The 20,370-nt window shown below is 36.4% G+C and overlaps 1 protein-coding gene across 4 annotated transcripts in view; it reads left to right on the top strand.

The window, feature by feature from the left end:
- Positions 1-20,370, top strand: part of RC3H2 (ring finger and CCCH-type domains 2) — a 52,577-nt gene continuing 32,207 nt past the window's right edge. For 3 of the 4 annotated variants that reach the window (XM_040482237.1, XM_040482235.1, XM_040482238.1), the window contains exons 1-5: positions 2-208; positions 6,842-7,139; positions 10,915-11,032; positions 13,847-14,080; positions 18,584-18,759. In XM_040482237.1, coding sequence (XP_040338171.1) covers positions 6,909-7,139; positions 10,915-11,032; positions 13,847-14,080; positions 18,584-18,759 — 759 coding nt within the window. In that variant the 5' untranslated portion in view covers positions 2-208; positions 6,842-6,908. Of the gene's footprint in view, positions 209-6,841; positions 7,140-10,914; positions 11,033-13,846; positions 14,081-18,583; positions 18,760-20,370 lie in introns of all 4 variants that reach the window. The other variant, XM_040482236.1, reaches the window with a different exon arrangement.

The following is a 20,370-nucleotide window of genomic DNA, read 5'->3' as shown; positions in this document are numbered from 1 at the left end:
GGAGGCGGAGGCGGAGGGAGGAGGAGGAGGCCCCGTCGCGGCCTCCGCCGCCGCCAACGGGGCTGTCCCTGTAGCTCCCGATGGAGTTTGAGGTCGTGAAACCGCCGCCGAGCTCTGCCCCGGCGAGACGAGGCGCCTCCGTCGCCAAGCCGCGCCGTCGCGGGGCTCCCGGGAGCGGCCCTTAGCGACCCCGCCCGGGCCCCCACAGGTAGGGCGGGGGCGGGCACGATGCGGCTCGGGCCCTAGCTTGGGTCCCTCAGTCCCCGGCGGTCGGGCGGGAGACCGGTCGCAGCCCGGGGCCTGTGTGCTGTCGTCGTCGGTGCCCCGAGGGTTGGGAACTGAGGGCCGCACCTGACACTCGGACCGGGCCCGGAGTCCGGGGCCTGCGGAGGCCCCTTTCCCTGGTAGGGCTTTTTCAATACCGAGCGCCCGGCGCAAATGGCCACCTCCCTTCGACACCGGCCGAGGGGAACCCACTGACCCCTAAGGAACCCACCCAAGCGAAGGCCAGGGTTCTCTCTCCCTTTTCTACACCACTTAGCAAGAGGGGTTTTGGAGGAGGACCTCGAAACCAAGTCCTCTCCTAGCTTTTCGGCTTTCTGTCTTGGGGCTTCCTGAGATCTCAGCGCAGGGATGGTGGAGGCGATCTGAGTGGTAAATAGGGACCACGGCCAAACAATGCCCTGAGAGAGCTTAACCTCCTGGGAGGGAGATAGCCGGACCAGAGTGGTCCACAGTGGCTGTGACGGTCCTATGGCATGAAATATGGCCAGAGAATTTTGCTATGGCTTTCTTCTTTCCCTGTTTCATTTTTCCTTCTTGGGGAAGCCTCTTAAGGAGACTCTTCCACCATCTTAGAAGAATGGTAGAAAGCATCTTTGTTTCTCAGAAGCAGCTCTACTTTTCTCTGCTCTTAGCTTTCAGGAAGGGAGAAGATGAGAGTAGCTGTCATTTCCATCCTTCTCATCACAGAGGAGTGTAAGATACTGGCATGTAGAACCTTGACACCAAAATAGTCTCAAGTAATCACTGACATGAAGTAGATCTAATCTTGTGATTCCCAGCCCGTTTTATTTTTTAAATAACCCCCTGGTTCCGTTCTTTTAGTTCCTACTCTCCCCTTACCTGGGTCCCTTCTTTTTAATTCCTACTCTCCCCCAAACCGCTGTGATTAGAATGATTTTTTATTCCAAATAAAGTGTTTAAGTAGTCTCTTTTCCATTTCTGCATTAGTCAAACTATTAAGTTCCAATAGGAACTTTTGATTAACCTGATTGCTGATGTTGCTACGCTGCACTGATATAATATCACCCAAAAGCAAAGAAACGAATGTTTTAGTTAGTCTGTGCAGCTTTTTTCTCGTTAAATTTGCAAATTTAGTTAAGGCTTCTTCAAACGTTAAGAAAAGTTCATGGATTCTGCCATTATTATCTTTTTTTTTTAATCTATCTAAAAAGCTACACCACTTTTCTAGCATCTCTTTCTTGTGTTGTTTACTTCCACATTTGATTTTTTAAGAAATAGAGGCCATAAATCCTGTCAAAGACCATTTTTAAATGTTGCTATTTTTGTTAATTTGGAGATTGATGTTTCCCAAATTTTAGAGTTTGGAAAATTGCTAGGACAAAATATGTTAAATGTATATTCCAAACATGTTAGAAAAAGCAGATGTTAAAATTCAAATTGCCTCCTATTCTTTGAAGATTTAATTACAGTCCTGTTCATTAGTGGATCCTTTGAGTTCCTCCTGATCTGTTATTACTGTTGTGTTGACCCGACATATAAGACTTATGTCCTTTGTTCATATGTTTTCATTATTTCACTTTCTGCTTTTGCAGTTTGCTGTATCTTCCAGTTTGAAAAAGCTAACAAAAATTCTTTTGGGGGGGAAGCATTTTTTTTTAACACAAAATTTTATATTCAGAAATAGAACTTCAACAACATTGTATGCAGTGTCTAAGAATGATAAACTTATAGCAAGACTTTATTATAGTAAGCACTTATTGTTTTGGTTGGACTGAGTTGAAGTTTCACTTTCTAGTTATGGAAAAAGGAAGCATGTGGTAAAATAAAGCTAGCTGAAAATTAAGAGTAATGTTTTGCATCCTGCCTCATAAACGTTGTAAGGCACATCATTATGTTCCTTGGGTTTTCTAGTTTTATGAAAAGTTCTTAGGTGTAGTTGTGACTTTCACCTCAAATTCTGAATAAAAGTTAGTTTTGAGTATTATTTTATAATTTTAAGTACTCTAGAGTTGCATCGTCCAGTACAAGCCAATAGCCACATGTGACAGTTGAGCACTTGCAAGGTGGCTAGTGTGAATTGAGATGTGGTGTAAATGTAAAATAAACTATGCACCACATTTCAAAGACTTAGTAAAAAAAAAAAAAAAAGAATTTAAACTATCTTAGTAATTTTTTACATTAATTACATGTTGAAATGATATTTTGGATAAATTGGGATAAATTATATTATTAAAATTGATTTCATGTGTTTTTTCCTTTTTTAATATGACAACTAGTAAACTTTAAATTACTTGCAGCTCACGTTGTGTTTCTGTTAGCACTGTTTAAAGCATCACTGCTCTTCTGAGAAATAAATTATCTGAATCAAAGTAGACACATGAAAACCAAAAATTTCCTGACAGAATATCATCTTGCAATCAGAATAATCAAAAATGCTAATAAGGACTTTGGTAATCTGAAGGGTAAAGTTATCCAGTGGCCATTATTTGATAGGCAGAAGTGAGTAAGTTCTGTCTCAAAAATAAATATTGTTTGTCTTGTCATTGCTAATGCAAAACTTTATTGGTTATATTAATTAAAATAGAAAATTATCCCATTAGTGTTCTATTAGAAGACACAGAAAGTTAAATCTCATACTGATTAACAGAGTTCAACCTCATAGTGGATTTAAGAGGAAAAAAAACCCAACTTGAGTCCTATAGCTTTCTTAATTTATACTAAAGTCATTTATATTAGTAGTCTTTAAAATTGTACCTCAGTTCCTTTTTCTCTAGTGCTTTTAGTATGTTTGAATGCTGAGTTTTAGAGCGTGCACATTATTTCCATTGGCTTTGTTTGCTTGTTTTATAGGTTAAGGTCTCAATTGTACCTAAAATGCTTTAAATGTAATTTTTGAAGTCCAAAACTAATTATTTGTAAGGTTTCTGAATTGAGAAGTACTCTTCGGTACTTTTCATTTCAGTAGCTTAAACTCCTCATATGAGTAAACTGAAATGAAAACAATGAATGTCTTAATTAACAGACTTGAGCCCTAATGTTCATGTGTTTATGAAGAGAATTGTAAAATACTAGATACTTTTTATTATTCAATACTGAAAGAAGCATAAACTTTATTCTGGCATTTTAAAATCTGGAGACATAGTCCAGAACTGGCTGCATAATATCATGGTAGACTAATAACAAAAAATGAAAGTACTTAGCTGGTATGCAGTTTGCTCTTAATAGAGCAATGTGCAATTTGTATCATATGAGAGATGTCTATTAATTACTTTTCCTATTTTACAAGTTAGTATTTATAACAAGGAACTTAGAGCTCGAAAAATTACTTAAGGAAAAATCTGTTTAAGGTCTACCTCTAATGTAGTGTTTCTTCTATGATTTATCATCTTTCTTCAAATTTACTAACTAGTAACTGAAATTAGTTAATACAAGTAATTTAATTAGAATGTTTTTCTTAAATAGTCTCTATGTATCTAGAGTTGTGGGCTTTTCATTTTTTAGTTGTGGGCTTTTTAATCCATTTTATCTCAGTTTGAGATGTTTTGGGAGTATCTTCAGGTTGGATACTTTACTTGACTATTAACTAAATGTTATTAGCAATTTAGACATACATAGAATTAAGTAAATTACTATAGAATTATTAGTAAAAATTTAGAAGTTTTACGCATTGGTATGTATTCTTAGCTTGCCATGGCTCATGTAGATACTGTTTAAAATAAATGATAAAGAGGGGCACCTGGATGGCTCAGTTGGTTGAGCGTCCAGTTTCAACTCAGGTCAAGATCTTGTGGTTTGAGCCCCGCATTGGGCTCTGCACTGACAGCTCAGAGCCTGGAGCCTGCTTCACATTCTGTCTGTCTCTGCCCCCCCGCCCCCACCCCCTTCTTGTGCTCTCTCTTTCTCTCTGAAAAATAAATAAACATAAAAAATTAAAATAAATTTTAAAGACAATGGGCTATTATCATTTTTGGTTATAAAAAATGCTTTCCAGGTAAATGTTTGCAAAGTGCCTTTTTTAAATAAATGAAAGTTCTGTCATCACCAATTAAACATTTTAGTGGACTATATAAGCTGCTTCTGTGTTTTAGATAAAATTTTGTCTCTATCTTAATTGAGGAATCTAGAATTTATTGATAACAGTACTTAAGAAAAACATTTAAAAAAAAAAGCCTTTCCTTATGTCTTACATAAGAAAAATTTAGTAATTCTTTTCCCGTCAGAAAGTTAGAATCTGACACATAGCAGGAGAATTTGATGGGATTATTGACTAATTTTGGCAGAAATTTTCTTTTTTTTAAAGATATTCAATTTTTACTAGAAATTAAACTTCTCAGTATTAATTTTACTGTGGCATCTGGTGTTCATAGACATAGAAGCGCATATAGGATGTTACGACATAAAACTATCAAGTATATTCTTGAGTAGTTTGAAATACTGAAAACAGGTGAAAGAAAATATGAAAGATAGTGTTATGTTTAGTTCAAACTTAAGTGCCCCCTACCCCCAATTTACTAACGTAAAGCATTTCAGGATGATCTTGGAAAACTAAATAAGGAAAGAGTATTTGCTGCTAGTTTCCTATTACGCAGTGGCTATGATACCACAAAATTAGCATTTCCAAACAGGTGGCTGTTATGAAAAAATAGATGTAGGATCTTGTTTTGATAAATATTTTATCGGTTCAGGTTATTAACTAAATTAAGGCTCTCAGTAGTAGATTTAAGATAAGATGCATTCTTCCTCAGAAGCCTTTTCCTTATATAATTCTGCAGCCTAGAAAACTGAACATTTAATAGTTTCAGGAAATGATATGTTCACCTGTTTAGTGCTCATCTCTAAAGTTGAAAGCAAACTGGTTTTAAGATTGATGGCATTAATAGGTGTGGCAATGGAAGGGTGAAAGTTACAAAATAAATATAACTTGCAAGATTTGACTAGTTTAAAAATAAAGATACTAGATACTTTGCATTAGAGCTGTTTGAGGAGAAATTTGTACAGGGTGCTTTTTATATAACAAGCCCTGTGATTCATTTACCAAGATATTTTTTAAAACCTTAGTTTATGTGAATATAAAAGCACAATAAAGGCTAACAGAATTCTTCATTTGGATGTGGAGATATTGGAGAACCAGTTACATACTTTTCTGTCTTGATCTGACTGTAGGCTTACACATCTAATTTCTGTGGAACTAAGATATCTGGGTTGGTAAACATTCTTATGAAATAAAGTATTAGATATTTAATTGCCCTAAATACCTGGATTTCTTGTTCACCAGAGTGCCTTTGTCAGACTTATGTAACTTTTGAATTGGAAGATATGAAAAATTTGTGAAACACAGAATGTTTGTTAGGTACCTAAAGATTTTAAATTAGAGTACAGTATAGTTTTGGCACCAGATATTTTATCTTATTAAAAATTATGGGATAAGCATTTTAATCTTAGGAAAAAGAAAAATTTAATCTTTTTTTTACATGTGCCTTTTAATCGTATGTAAAAATAAAAAATTATATTTTGCTTTTTTTATGCTTAGAATTATTAGATGAGAATATTTATTTTTCTATATTTGGTCATTGGACCTGACAGTTTTGGGTTGTATATATGTATCTTACTAAATGGTGTGTTTTGTCAAAAGTATTGTGGGGAGCCACATTCTAGATTTGTAAGACATTCCCCCCCCCCCCCCAACTTTGGCACTGTATTTTAATGTCAGAATCTTTGTTTTTTTCTTTTTTTTTTTTTTCCCCCATTTTTGGACAGATTGCTCTATCATCATATCTCACATACTTTGATTTTCATTACTTCTGTTAGCCTGTTAGTCAAATCTTGACCACAGAGATTTCCTCTTTTGTGAAGCTGCCAAGTTGAACATATCCTTGACTGACTTGGTTATTCAGGTGGCTGTTTTTTCACACTTGACTCACTACAGTATTCTTTGGATCAGTAGTTTTCAAAGTCCAATATCTTAAGCCATTTCTTAATATGTTTTGGAGCAGTAGCTGTCCAAAACACTCAAGCAACCCAAAGTAATTTGTGTTTGTAAAAATGAAACGTGGAAAGTTAATGTACTAATTTGATGTGATCATTAAGAAAAATACATGAAAGCTTTGATACTTAACTGTTATATGAGCAACCAATATAAATATGTTTAGTTGAAAAGGACACTATCAGGGGCGCCTGGGTGGCGCAGTCGGTTAAGCGTCCGACTTCAGCCAGGTCACGATCTCGAGGTCCGGGAGTTCGAGCCCCGCGTCAGGCTCTGGGTTGATGGCTCAGAGCTTGGAGCCTGTTTCCGATTCTGTGTCTCCCTCTCTCTCTGCCCCTCCCCCGTTCATGCTCTGTCTCTCTCTGTCCCAAAAATAAATAAATGTTGAAAAAAAAATTAAAAAAAAAAAAAGAAAAGGACACTATCCAGATATTGTTTCTGGACCAAATTTCAGAAATTTAACAAATTCAGCAAATAGACTTAAAGACATCCAAAGCATATAATTATTCAGAATGTTTTAGGTTTTGAAGTTGTGATGGTTGACTAAAGCAGTTAACTCTTTCAAGGTGAATGATGAATATGTGGTTAATTCTTACTTTTGTCCATTTCCAGCTCACAAAACACTACACAGCAAAATAATGATCTGCTAGACTGCTAACCCGAGCATCCAGCTTCCACAATGCCTGTGCAGGCAGCTCAATGGACAGAATTTCTGTCCTGTCCAATCTGCTATAATGAATTTGATGAGAATGTGCACAAACCCATCAGTTTAGGTTGTTCACACACTGTCTGCAAGACCTGCTTGAATAAACTTCACCGAAAAGCTTGTCCTTTTGACCAGACTGCCATCAACACAGACATTGATGTGCTTCCTGTCAACTTCGCACTTCTCCAGTTAGTTGGAGCCCAGGTAAGCTTTCAAGATTTTACTCATTTGGGGGGCACCTGGGTGGCTATGTTGGTTGAGTGCCCGACTCTTGATTTTTAGCTCTAGTCATGATCTCACAGTTTGTGAGTTCTATCCCCGCGTTGGGCTCTGTGGTGACAGAGCAAAGCCTGCTTGGGATTCTCTCTCTCCTCTGTCTCTTTGTGCCCCTCCCCTGCTCACTCTCTCTCGCACTCTCTCTTTCTCTCTAAATAAATAAATAAATAAGATTTTACTAATTTGGTATATGCAATAATTATAGAACTTTGTCCATTAAGGGGTACAACGTGTGTCTAGTGATACTTGAGACATAAAAAATATTCATCGTACCTGACACCATGATTGTATTCTGCAAAAGATTTTTTTTTAGATAATGTCATAAATCCTTAGGCAAAACCATAAATTTTATTATAATTCTATATTTCATTGTGTTCAATGCTGTGGTCAAAATTTATGTTTATAAGTGATTTTGGTTGTGGGGCCCCTGGGTGGCTCAGTCAGTTGAGCGTCTGACTTCAGCTCAGGTTGTGATCTCGCAGTTTGTGAGTTTGAGCCCCACATTGGGCTCACTGCTACCAACCTGTCAACATGAGCCTGCTTCATATCCTCTGCCCCTCCACCACTTGCGCTCTCTCAAAAATAAATATTTTTCAAAAATAAGTGATTTTGGTGGATAACATTATTTTTAAGTTTATTTATTTGAGAGATGACAGAACACAAGCAAGGGGAGGGACAGAGAGAGAGGGAGAATCTGAAGCAGGCTCCTCATGGTAAGTGCAGTGCCTCACATGAGGCTTGAACTCACAAAACTGTGAGATTGTTCCCTGAGCCAAAATCAAGAGCTGGACGCTTAACAGACTGAACCACCCAGGCGCCCCAAGGAAGATTTTTAAATAATCACATATAAGCTTTTATTTATTATTGCATACAAAAAGAAATGTAATCAAAACTTTGGCCAAATATCAACCCACTAGGATCCTCAAATGGAGGTTTTGGGATTTTCTTTTTAACTTCACTTGACTTTTAGAATAATATTACAAACAAGAAAATAAGGTCTATTTGGGGATATATATATGTATAGAGAGAGAGAGAGAAAACCAATTTCCAGAGTATCTGTAACAAATTCTGTATAGTTTTTTCGGTTCATGTGTTATAAAATAAATATTTCTTTTTATAATCATTTTAGTGAATCAGACCAAGACCCTAGATTTTTAATAATTTCCATTAAATGAGGGCCTGTTTTATGTTAGGTGTGATAGTAAATATTACTAATATTTTAGTAAAAATTTTAGTAAATATTACTAAATCATTACTAATTCTTACCTTAGCTGTTTAGTTATTATCCCCATTTTACAGGTGAGGAAGAAGATGAAATTCTGTACATCATGCACTGTATATAAAAGCAAGAAAGTAAGGACTTTTCTGATTAATCACTTCTTAGAAAATTCAGTGAATTAAAAATACTCCATTCTTGGGACGCCTGGGTGGCCTAGTCGGTTGAACATCTGACTCTTGATTTCCGCTCAGGTCATGATCCCAGGATTGTGGGATCAAGCCTGCTTCTGGCTGTGCATTGAGTGTGGAGTCTGCTTAGAATTCTCTCCCTCTGACCCTCTCCAGCTTGCTCTCTCTCCCCCTTTCTCCCTCCCTCCTTCCCTCCCTCTCTCCCTCCCTCTCTCTCTCTCTCTCACTCTCACTCCTGCTCCCTCCCTCCCCCCTTCCTTCCTTCCCCCCCACCCCCTCCCCAAGCTTGTGCATGCCTTCTGTCTCTCAAAAATAAACAATAAATTTTTAACAATACTCCATTCTTTTAGTATCTTGATATTTGAAGTGTTTGTTTTAAAGCATATATTTTTTTTAATGTTTATTTTTGAGAGAGAGAGAGAGAGAGAGAGAGAGAGAGACAGACTCTGAAGCAGGCTCTAGGGTCTGAGCTGTTAGCACAGAGCCCAACATGAGACTCACAAACCACGAGATCATGACCTGAGCCAAAGTCAGACGTTCAACCGACTGAGCCACCCAGGTGGCCCTGAAGCATGTTTCTCTTAAATGTCCGTATTCCAGTTAGACACTCTGAAATCTAGATGCATCTGTAATTAATAATATATCATAATTGTCAGCATTTTTTTCCACAGTGCCTTTTGCAAACAGTGGCGTCTTAGATCCAATACAATATTGGAGACTTTTTGTGATAATACTGGCTACCATTTTATGTCTGCTATGTTGGTCAGTTACTATGTTTTACCATTTATAAATGTTCTCTCAATTGGTCCTTAATGGTCTGCAGGCCTACACAATGTGATTTCTATTACTGTTAAAGCCCCACCTGTTACTACTGGCTTCAGTCTTTCTGCTTAAGCCATACTGCTTCATAGCCAGTTGTTAAATATGCCAAACATGTTCCCACCTGAGGGCTTTTGTAGTGACTGTTATCTTTGTCTAGAATGTTTATTATCTTTCTCAAGTGTTTATTCAAATGTCATGATTCCTAAGGAAGCCTATCCTACCACCCCTTTTAAAATTTCAATTCCTCTCCAGCACTCCCAATCCCTCTTATCTTTGCTGTGTAATTCTTACTTATCACTTTCTATCATTATTACCCACTTATTTGTTAATGTTTTTGAATTTATTGGCTCCATCCTCTCTTCACTAGAATGTAAGGTACAAGGGCAAGAAATTTTGTCTGTTTTGCTCACCGATACATGCCTAGTGCCTGCAAGTATGTTTGGATATTAAGCACTCCATAAATACAAATGATTGTTAGATTAAACTGAATTTCCATAGTGGCACTATAAAACAGGGATTTTTCATCTCCATTTTTCAAATAGGGAAACCATAACTTGGAGCATTTAAATGATTTACTCAGGGTCACTCATAGAAGTGGCAGAGCTGCAGTTTACGTCCCAAGTTTTGACATTTTGTTAAGTATACTGTGTTTTGCGGGGTGTCTGGCTGGCTCAGTTGGTAGAACATGCAGCTGTTGATCTTGGGGTTGTGAGTTCAAGCCCCAAGTTGGTGGTGGAGTTTACATAGAAAAGAAAAGAATACTGTGTCTTGTGGTGCTTGTTGTACCAAGAGGGGACAGACCATAAGCAATAAATAAAATAAGAAAATTATATAGTGAGAAGGTGCTAAGTGGTTTTTTTCCTTCCTACTTTTTATTTTGAAAAACTTTTTTAAAAACTTCCAAAAAATAGTATACAGAGAACCCATATAATTTTCTGCAGCTTCCCCTAATGTTAACATCTGTCAAAATTCTACCATAGTTATCAACCCTAAGATATATACATTGATAGGGGCGCCTGGGTGGCTCAGTTGGTTAGGCATCCGACTTCGGCTGAGGTCATGATCTCGCAGTCCCTGAGTTCGAGCCCCACATCAGGCTCTGTGCTGACAGCTCAGAGCCTGGAGCCTGCTTCAGATTCTGTGTCTCCTCTCTCTGCCTGTCCCCTGCACATGCTCTATCTCTCTCTGTCTCTCAAAAATAAGTAAATGTTAAAAAAAAAATTTTAAAACATACATTGATATGATATTAACTACTTCTTTTTCCATTTATTAATACACTTAGCCCCTGCTGTTAAGTATAATATCCTTGGTTCTTAGCAGTTTGGCTATGTGTTTGTCTTCAATTTTACTTAAACTATTTTGATGTATTATCTCTGTGTTATAATTTTATACGCACCAAGATTATTATCAGATATATAAATAAAAGTTCCATGAGCTGGATAAATGTATTTCTTCCGTTCTTCTTTGTTTTTAGGTACCAGATCATCAGTCAATAAAGTTAAGTAATCTAGGTGAGAACAAACACTATGAGGTTGCAAAGAAATGTGTTGAGGATTTGGCACTCTACTTAAAACCACTAAGTGGAGGTAAAGGTAAGTTCCCCTTTACACAAAAAAAGTGTTTTACTGGTGAGCAGGACTTGGTAATATTTTTACCTTGAAAGACTTGATGTTGATACCCTATTAAATAATTCTGAGTTTTAAAAAAATGAGTTTGGAGAATCCTTGGGAAAACTTTCTGGTGGAGAGCATTGTATTATTTTCTGAAAATAGCTAGTATTGTTTTTAATTTAAGAATTCATCAGACACACTACATACTGAGATTTATACAGTATTTGTATTCATTAATAGTTTTGTAACAGAATATTAATTTTAGTAAGTCCTACTAAGACAATTTCATGTATTAATTCAATTTTGTTTGGCACTTATGGTGGTTAGGGTCCCTGCCTTCACAGATCCCTCAGTCTGTTGGGGGAGATAGACATGTAAGTGCAATAAGTTATTTTAAGTGTGATGACAAATACAATTCTGTCTTATTCATCACTGCATACCCTTGACCAGCACATCATAGTTGAATTAATGAAGCATTTATTTTATACCTGCTCTGTGCTTTGTACTGTTCAATATTTTGAACATAGTCACTTCCTTGAGAAACTTAGCCTATCTACCTTGTTCATTCATTCATTCATTTATTGGACAGATATCTAACGAACCTGTACTAAGTGCCAGGCACTATTTTGGTACTTGGCATACATTAACGAAATGCTTGCCCTCATAGCATTTACATTTTAGAAAATGGAGAAAGCGTAATAAACAATAAGCGAATAAAAAGATTATATGTTATAATTCATAATTGTTATGGAAATGAAATAATACAGCTAGAGGGATCAGAAATGTCAGAGTGAGGGGACAAGGGCACGTTGCAATTTTACATAAAGTGGTTAATGTAGGCCTCATTAAAAAGGTAGCTTTGAAACTTGAGATGAAAGAGTTGAGGTAGTTAGCCATGTAGGTTCCTGGGAAAAGACTGTTCCACCCAAGGGCAATAGCAAAGTCCTCTAGTCATGCCTAGCGTCTTCAAAGAACAATAATAGGAGAGTGTGCCTGGAGCAGTGTGAGTGAGGGGAAGAATAGTATGAGACAGATGAAAAGAAATGGTGAGGCCAGATAATGTACAGACCTGCAAGCCATTTTAAAGACTTGAGCTTTTATTCTTAGTAAAATTGGGTAGTCTCTGTAGGGCTTTAAGCAGAGGAGTGACACAATCTAACCAATGTTTAAAGGATTTGTCTAGCTGCTCTGTTGAGAATTCAGTGTAGAAGCCAAGGTTAGGAGCAGAGTATTGGTTAACAAGCTAATAGAACAAGGTTAGTAGCAGTGGAGGTAGTGAGTGGATGGCCTGAATATATTTTGAAGATTGAGTCAAGAGGATATCCTAAGTTATTGGACATAGGGTATGAGAGAAAGAACAGAATCAAAGATGACTCTTGGGTTTTGGGGTCTGAGCACCTGGAAAGAGAGGTTGCCATCAACTTAGACAAGGAAAACTGTAGGTAGATCAGGTTTAGATGAGAAGATCAGGAATTAAATTTTAGTCGTGTTATGTTTGAGGTGTCAAATCTTCATTTGGATGCTATTGAATAACCAGTGGATGTATGTTAAGGAGGGGTATAAAAGTTGTACCTTTGGGAGTTATTAACATATGGATAGTATTTAAAGAAATTAATAAGATTGCCTAAGATCTTCTAAGTAGTGAATGCAGATAGAAAAGAAAACAAAAACTGGATCCTGAGGCCTTTTAACATTAAGAAGTCAGGAAGAAAAGATAAATCAAAAAAGAAAAGACTGGGGAAACAAAAAAAGGAAGGAAGAAAAGCAAGAGAATGGAGTGTTCTGGAAGCCAAGTAAAGAATATGTTTAAAGGAATTAGGAGTGGTCATCTGTGTTGAGGGCTGGTGAAATGTCAAGTAAGGTAAGGACGGAATGTTGATCATTGATTTAGCAAAGTGGAGGTAATTGCTGTCATGAGAAGAGCAGTTTTGATGAAGTGACAGTGGCAACAACTTAATTGAAGTAGGCTTTAAAGATTGTGAAGCAAGGAATTTGGAAATCATGAATACAGACAACTCTAGAGAATTTGCTACAAAAGAGAAGAAAGAAATGGACAGAGCTGGTAGGCAAAGAGGAATGAATAAAAAGATTTATGGGGCATCTGGGTGGCTCAGTTGATTATGCGTCCAACTCTTAATCTCTGCTCAGGTCATGATCTCAGAATTGTGAGTTTGAACCCAGTGTTGGGCTCCGTGCTGGGTGTGGAACCTACTTTAAAAAAAAAAAAATAAGATTTATTTATCTTTAGCATGCTTGTTTTTATGGAATGCTGATGGAAACTATCAAATAGAAATGGGAGAAGTAATGATGTGGGAAAGAGGGAAGAATTGCTGGGGCATATCCTTGAGTCAGGAAAAGGGATTATGATCTAAGAGCTTGCCATTAAGTTACAGTCTAAATATCGTGTATGTGATAAAATTAGAGCTGTTATTAATCATTACTTTTAGATTATGCTCTGTATTTAAGAGTCTCTTATGGTTTGTCTCCCTCTCTGTTTTTATATTATTAAACTTTTCATTAATTAACTGGTTGGAGAACAGACGAAATAAATCCAAAGTACTCTCTTGAGGGGCACCATACAACCCAGAGAACAGGATACCCAAATAAAACTTTAACTAAAAATTAGGCTCCTGTTACCACAAAATAGTAATAAACAGAGATAGAACACTCATGTTAAAACCAAGTATCTTACAGAGGATTCATTACAAATTATGGCTTCATAGTTAAATACAGATAATGAAAATTGACTTGTCTTTTTAAATGAAAAAACTTTACTTTGTTTTCTTTCTCTTAAAGGTGTAGCTAGTTTGAACCAGAGTGCACTGAGCCGTCCAATGCAAAGGAAACTGGTGACTCTCGTAAACTGTCAGCTGGTGGAGGAAGAAGGTCGTGTAAGAGCCATGCGAGCAGCCCGTTCGCTTGGAGAAAGAACTGTAACAGAACTAATATTACAGCACCAGAATCCCCAGCAACTGTCTGCCAACCTATGGGCTGCTGTCAGGGCTCGAGGATGCCAGTTTCTAGGGCCAGGTAGGATAGATCACTATCTTGTCTGTCTTACTGGCTGTCAAGGTTAGAGGATTCCAATTTCTAGAGAATTGGTTGAGAGTCCCCTCAACCTAACTTCACTTATACATACAAATCTTGACATAATTAAAGATAAACCAGTTTTTGTAATCATAATCTATGTATTAGTGCTATAGTATTTTAGAATACATTTCTCATTTAATCTTTCGTAGCCTTCAAAAGAAATGACACAGATTCAATTTAACAAATTAAAAACTGAGTTAGAGAGGCCTAAGATTTTATAAGTAGTAAGTAAAAGAAAAATAAAGTTATTTATATATATGTATATACACACACATACACATATGCATACATACACACAATCATTTTTTTTAATGTTTATTTTTTTTGAGAGAGAAAGAGCACGCAAGTGGGGGAGGGACAGAGAATGAGAAGAGAGAGAATCGCAAACTGGCTCCATGCTTCTCCCTAAGCCCGATGAGAGGCTCAATCTCAGGAACCATGAGATCATGACCTGAGCCAAAATCAAGAGTCAGATACTTAGCCGACTGAGCCATCTAGGAGCCCCATGAAAGAAACTTTTTAAATAAGTGGTATTGAGGTAACTGAATAGACATCTGGAAAAGGATTAAATTGGATATATTTCTTATATACCACATCTACTTAAATTCCAAGTAGGTCATAAATACTTGTTATTAACAAATGCATCATATAACAAATAAAAAATATGAATGAATTTCTTTATAACTTAGTATAAGAAACATATTTTTTTACTCCAAAGCCAGAGGCAGTAACAGAAAAGACTGATACTTGGCTGTATATTTTTTAAATTACACCACAGAAACATTAGCAAAGTAAAATAAATGAGAAACTTAGGAAAATGTATTTTATCACATATAAAAGACTAATATAACTTATATATAAGGTACTGCTGAAAACTCAGAAGATACCAGCCACCCAAATGAAATTGGCAAAAGATATGAACAGAAAATACATGAGAAAAAGAAATGTAAATGGCCCTCAAACATATAAAATATACTCACTATTTCTCATATCAAGAGAAATATACACTAAAATTATATTGACCATTTCTCATGTATCAGATTGTATCTCATGTATCAAACTTTCGACAGTAAATTTTGTTATCAGGGCTGTGGGAAAACAGGTATATACTTTCATCTGGTAGTGGTAGGAATACTAAGTGGTACACATTTTAAAGAGGTATTCGACAGTATCTAGCAAAATCACCTATGTGCTTACCCTTTGGCCTAACAGTTCCATTTTTCAAATCTATCCCAAAGAAACAGCAAAATATACAGAATGCATACTTATAAAGCACTATCTGTAACAACAAACATCTACCCACTGAAAAGGCTTAGAAGCAATGAATAGCCATAGCAACCAGATTATGACTCTTAATAAATACCATTGCCCACTAAAAAGAAGCAGGGGTCTTTGGATAAATGCCATTTCCAGTTCTAGGATAGAAAAGTACAAGTTGAGTGTGGGAATTCTTGAGCTACAAAGCAAAAAAGCTATTAAAGATCATGGGCATCTTGTCAAAAGGTCATAGTATATTTGAAGGGGCTCCCACTGGACATGAGTGGCACAGTTGGAACATCAAAATGAATAATGACTACAATAGACTGAAACATAAAATATAAAAATCCATGATTTTGTAAAGATAGTACAGGAAAAATTAGTTATCTTTGTCACTTGCTAAATAATGCCAACACATTACTCTAGAAATTAGAAAAGGATAAAATAAGTCAAACGTTTTTTCTGCCTCTCCCTCACAAACTGTTCTCAACGACAGTTTCTTAGCGTGTTGAGTATAGATTTCTCTTTTGGCAGAATTCCAGCTAATAAATTAATAAAAAATCATCAGAATTAGAAAAATCACACATTTACAACCTCAAGTGAATTAATGGGTCTAGGCAAGAATTATTAGTAGGTGTTAAACCAATAGATGAAAGATTGCTGGGGAAATTTACAATAGATGGATGAGCTTGAACCCACTGATCAACCTTACCATTACTAAAAGTGAGACAACTAGGTCTTAAGTATCTTCTGGTGTAATGTCTGGAATAACAAGTATGCTTGGCAGAAAAAGAAACAAAACCTCAAAGAACAAAAACTCATTCTGAATCTAATCAAGCCTGTAGTTTACAGGAAATAAGGAAGATAAATGAATATATTTAGAAACACTACAAAATTAGCTAAATCAAGAATATGGGGAATTGTTTAGAAAAATGATTGTTTCTTCAAAAAATAACTGAATTTTCTCTTGAATTGAAGGGTGGAGGGTGGTGGGGAACAAGTGTATATTTATTTTTAAAGCCTAAAGGCATATTAACCAAAAGCAGTGTATGGACCTTATTTGGATACTTACTCAAAGAGACCAAGTATAAGAAGAAATTTTGAAGTCCTTACATGTTAGAAATATATAATGGATTATTTAAGGGTGAAATGCCATGTCTGGGATTTACTTCAAAACACTCCAGCCAAAACAAACTAGAAAAGTGGGTAAGAACTGGCAACAGCTATATTATGGGTTCATGTTGTTTCTACTGTTGTGTATGTTTAAAATTTTCCATAATACAAAGTTCAATTGAAAAATAATTTTTAAAATCAACATTTGTATGTAATTTAAGAAGGCTGCCTTTGGATATTTCCTCATATTTATTTACCTTACCCAAGAAGCATTAGACTAGGTTATCAAGTATCCTTTGTTCTACAACGCAACAACAAAAAGACAACACGATGTAAAAAAAGTGGATCAAGGGCTTGAATAGACATTTCTCCAAAGAAGATATGCAGATGGCCTTTAAAAAACACATGAGGGGACACCTGGATGGCTGTCGATTAAGCGTCTGACTTTGGCTCAGGTCATGCTTTTGTGGTTTTTGAGTTTGAGCCCCACATTGGTGTCTGTGCAGACAGCTCAGAACCTGGAGCCTTCTTCAGATTCTGTGTCTCCCTCTCTCTTTGCCCGTCCCCCACTCATTCTCTGTCTCTCTCACTCTAAATCAATAAACACACAAAATTTTTTTTTTAATGGTTAATTTTCTATTACATAAACTTTGCCTCAAATTTTTAAAAAAAGGTACAGTTTTGCTGCTAACTAGTTGTGAACCTTGACACCAGTGCCTCACTTGGAAAAGGAGGGGTTTCAATTTTAATCCAGATTCTAGATGATCTCTCAGCTCTGAAGTCCCACTGTTTTAGTTGAGAACCAATGCATTTTTAATTTTTAATTTTGAAATGATTTCAGATTTACCTTAAAGTTGCAAGAATAGTGCAGAGAATTCCTGTATACTCCTTATCCATATTCATTAATTTTTATTACTTTGTTACATTTATTATATTACTTGCTCTTTTACTCTTTTCTGAGCCATTTGAGAAAAGCTTATATATTTCAGTGCCCCTTTATCCCTTAATATTTCAATGTATTTCCTAAAAATAAGGATACCATCTTAAACAGTAACAGTACCTTCATCAAATTTAGAGAATTTAAGTTACATACCATACTACAATGTAGTTCACATTCCAGTTTTTTCAGTTATTCCAAAAATGTCTTTAATGGAATTTATTTTCTTTCAGAATGTTATCACTTACTGTATTTGTCATCTCTTTTTAGTCTTTAATCTGGAACCATTCTTTAGCCTTTCTTTGTCTGATGTTAGTATTCTTTCTTTTTTTTATGTTTATTTTTGAGAAAGGGAAAGAGCGTACATACATGGGGGAGGGGCAGAGAGAGAAGGAGACACGGAATCCCAAGCAGTCTCTATGCTCTGTGCTGTCAGCACAGAGCTTGACATGGGGCTCAAACCCCTGAGCCATGAGATCATGCCCTGAGCCCGTCAGATGCTTAACCAACTGGGCCACCCGGGTGCCCCTGATGTCGGTATTCTTGAAGAATACAGGCAGTTATTTTATTAAAAATTCCTTAATTTGAGTTTGTCTGATGTTCCCTCATGATTAGATTCAGATTATACTATGTTCATCCCTGGCTGGAAAACAACTCAATGCCTTCTTTAGATATTGCATCCAGAGGTTAATATCACTTTAAAATTATATACAAAATTGTTTTGACAGGCAAAGTTAACAGTCTCATGCATTAAATAAAAATTACCGTTTATCATGAGACTCCTATATTTCCTTTACCTTTTGTTTAATGTCAGAGTATTTCCGTGTATTTTGTAAATGAGGATTTTTTCTTTGCGCTGTAACATTATCATTATCTAGTTGATTATTAAATACCAACAGAAAATACATTTTAATTCTGTTGACTTGTGTTCCAAATGGTTGGTCAGTAGAAATTATATTTTGTTTGATTACTTATTAAGTAAACTGTATTTTTGTATGTGGGATGTCTTCTTTTTGTACTAATGAAATACAGACTGTGGATAATGGAGACTGCCATGAACTAATACCCTGATAAGTCTGACAGACATGATATGCGAGTTTTCTCACTTAGCATGAATTCATGTTCCTTACTTCTAGCTATGCAAGAAGAGGCCTTGAAGCTGGTGTTGCTCGCATTAGAAGATGGTTCTGCTCTCTCAAGGAAAGTACTGGTACTTTTTGTTGTTCAAAGACTAGAACCAAGATTTCCTCAGGCATCTAAAACAAGTATTGGTCATGTTGTGCAACTACTGTATCGAGCTTCATGTTTTAAAGTAAGTAGCAAGCAACCGTCTAGACGTTACATGCCTTTGTGTGAGACAGAGGCTTTCTAGAGTGGTCTAGAGGCTCCAGAAATGCAGAATGCTAACAAAAGTTAAAAGGAAACTTTGTTTTCCTTCTGCACCGTTTGTGTCTGTGATACTACCTTTTGGGAATAAAAATATGTGAAGTTGTCAGTAACACAAAACAGAGCATAGGGAAATAGTGTGGTAAACTTGATTCTTGCGATAGTGAAAGTAGACTAAAGAAGCCTTAGTCAAATGAATTTACCATCTTAAAAGGGAAAACTACATAGCAGTGCATAAAAGTTGGTAAATGTTTCAACTTCCCATTATTTTATTCCCTGTTGTGGTTAGATTATGACCTTTAATCTGAAGATGGCCTATAATGTTGCCTTCAAGACAAGAGAGTGAAAAGTTGAGTTACTTGCCCCACTCTGCATTTAGGTGGTGTGATTTTTGTGTGTTTTGTTTTGTTTTGGTTGAGAAGACAGAAGAACCCCCGAGATATTTAGAAATGTAGTTCATTGTCTTACAAACTTTAGGTGGTTACAGGTACCAAGAGAAGTGGAAAGTAGGCTGAATCGTTAAAAGTTTCTGTGTGTTACAAGAGAATAGGTTGCTGGCTGGCTCTTGAGAAAAGCCCAAAGACTTGGAACTGGAAAGGCCTAATGGCTTCTATAAAAGTAAAACATCAAAATTTGAAGCCAAAGCTGATTTAGGCTATTTTGCTGGTTTTAATAGCCCAAGAGTGAAAACAGTAGAGATAGAAAAAAATTTTTTGGAAGACTGCTTAGTTTGAAATAGCAAGTAATTGCTGATAAAAATATGTTCAAATGAACTCACTTAGCTCCACTAATGAGGCTTGGACACTGTCTGCCTGATAGTTATAGTGCTTGATTTTGTGCCCTTAGAGTAACAATAGAAATGAATCTCTGGTTCCTCAAACATTATGCTTTTGGCTAAGCAACCAAATTACAGAGATCATTTGTCATCCTGAAGTGACTGACTAGGTTCTCACACTCTATTCCTGATTTAATGTGTTTTATTTTGTTTTTTCCTCATAGGTATTATGCGGATTTGTGGTATATGACAGTCCTACATCTACAGTTGCTGCTAATATCTGACATTTGAATAACACTACTGTAGAAAGTGATTTCAATTTTATTCCTTATCTCACCTCACTGCCCTGTAGTTTAGCATGTTAAAGCAGTGTGTGAATTAATTAAAGGGTGTCTTGCTGACTTAACTGCCAAAAGACCTCTCTTGGGTGTCATTTACTCTAGTAAAGTCACCATTGTCAAAGGTCTTTCCTGATTTTATAGGCTTAGAGATGTGAATTTTGTGGATGCATACAGTAGATTCTTTCCTCAGAAACAGAACCACCCTAACCAAGGTCAAATACAATAGATGATGAGTTTTATTAATTTGTAATAAGAAGTGCAACTCTTACGTGACTTAAGTGATCATGTTGTAGATATTGTCCTACAGAAGAGTATCAAACCTTTGCTTCCTTAGCATGGAATCAGAACAAGGGGAGTTAATGATTCTAATGTTTGATGCAGTGGTTTCCACCTGAAGATACCCATCAGAATTATCTATGGA

This window comes from Herpailurus yagouaroundi, unplaced genomic scaffold, assembly GCF_014898765.1.
Source record: "Herpailurus yagouaroundi ecotype Mexico unplaced genomic scaffold, PumYag 160, whole genome shotgun sequence".
Classification (NCBI taxonomy): domain Eukaryota; kingdom Metazoa; phylum Chordata; class Mammalia; order Carnivora; family Felidae; genus Herpailurus; species Herpailurus yagouaroundi.
Note: the sequence above shows the minus strand (reverse complement) of the source record. Positions and strands in the feature narration are given on the sequence as shown.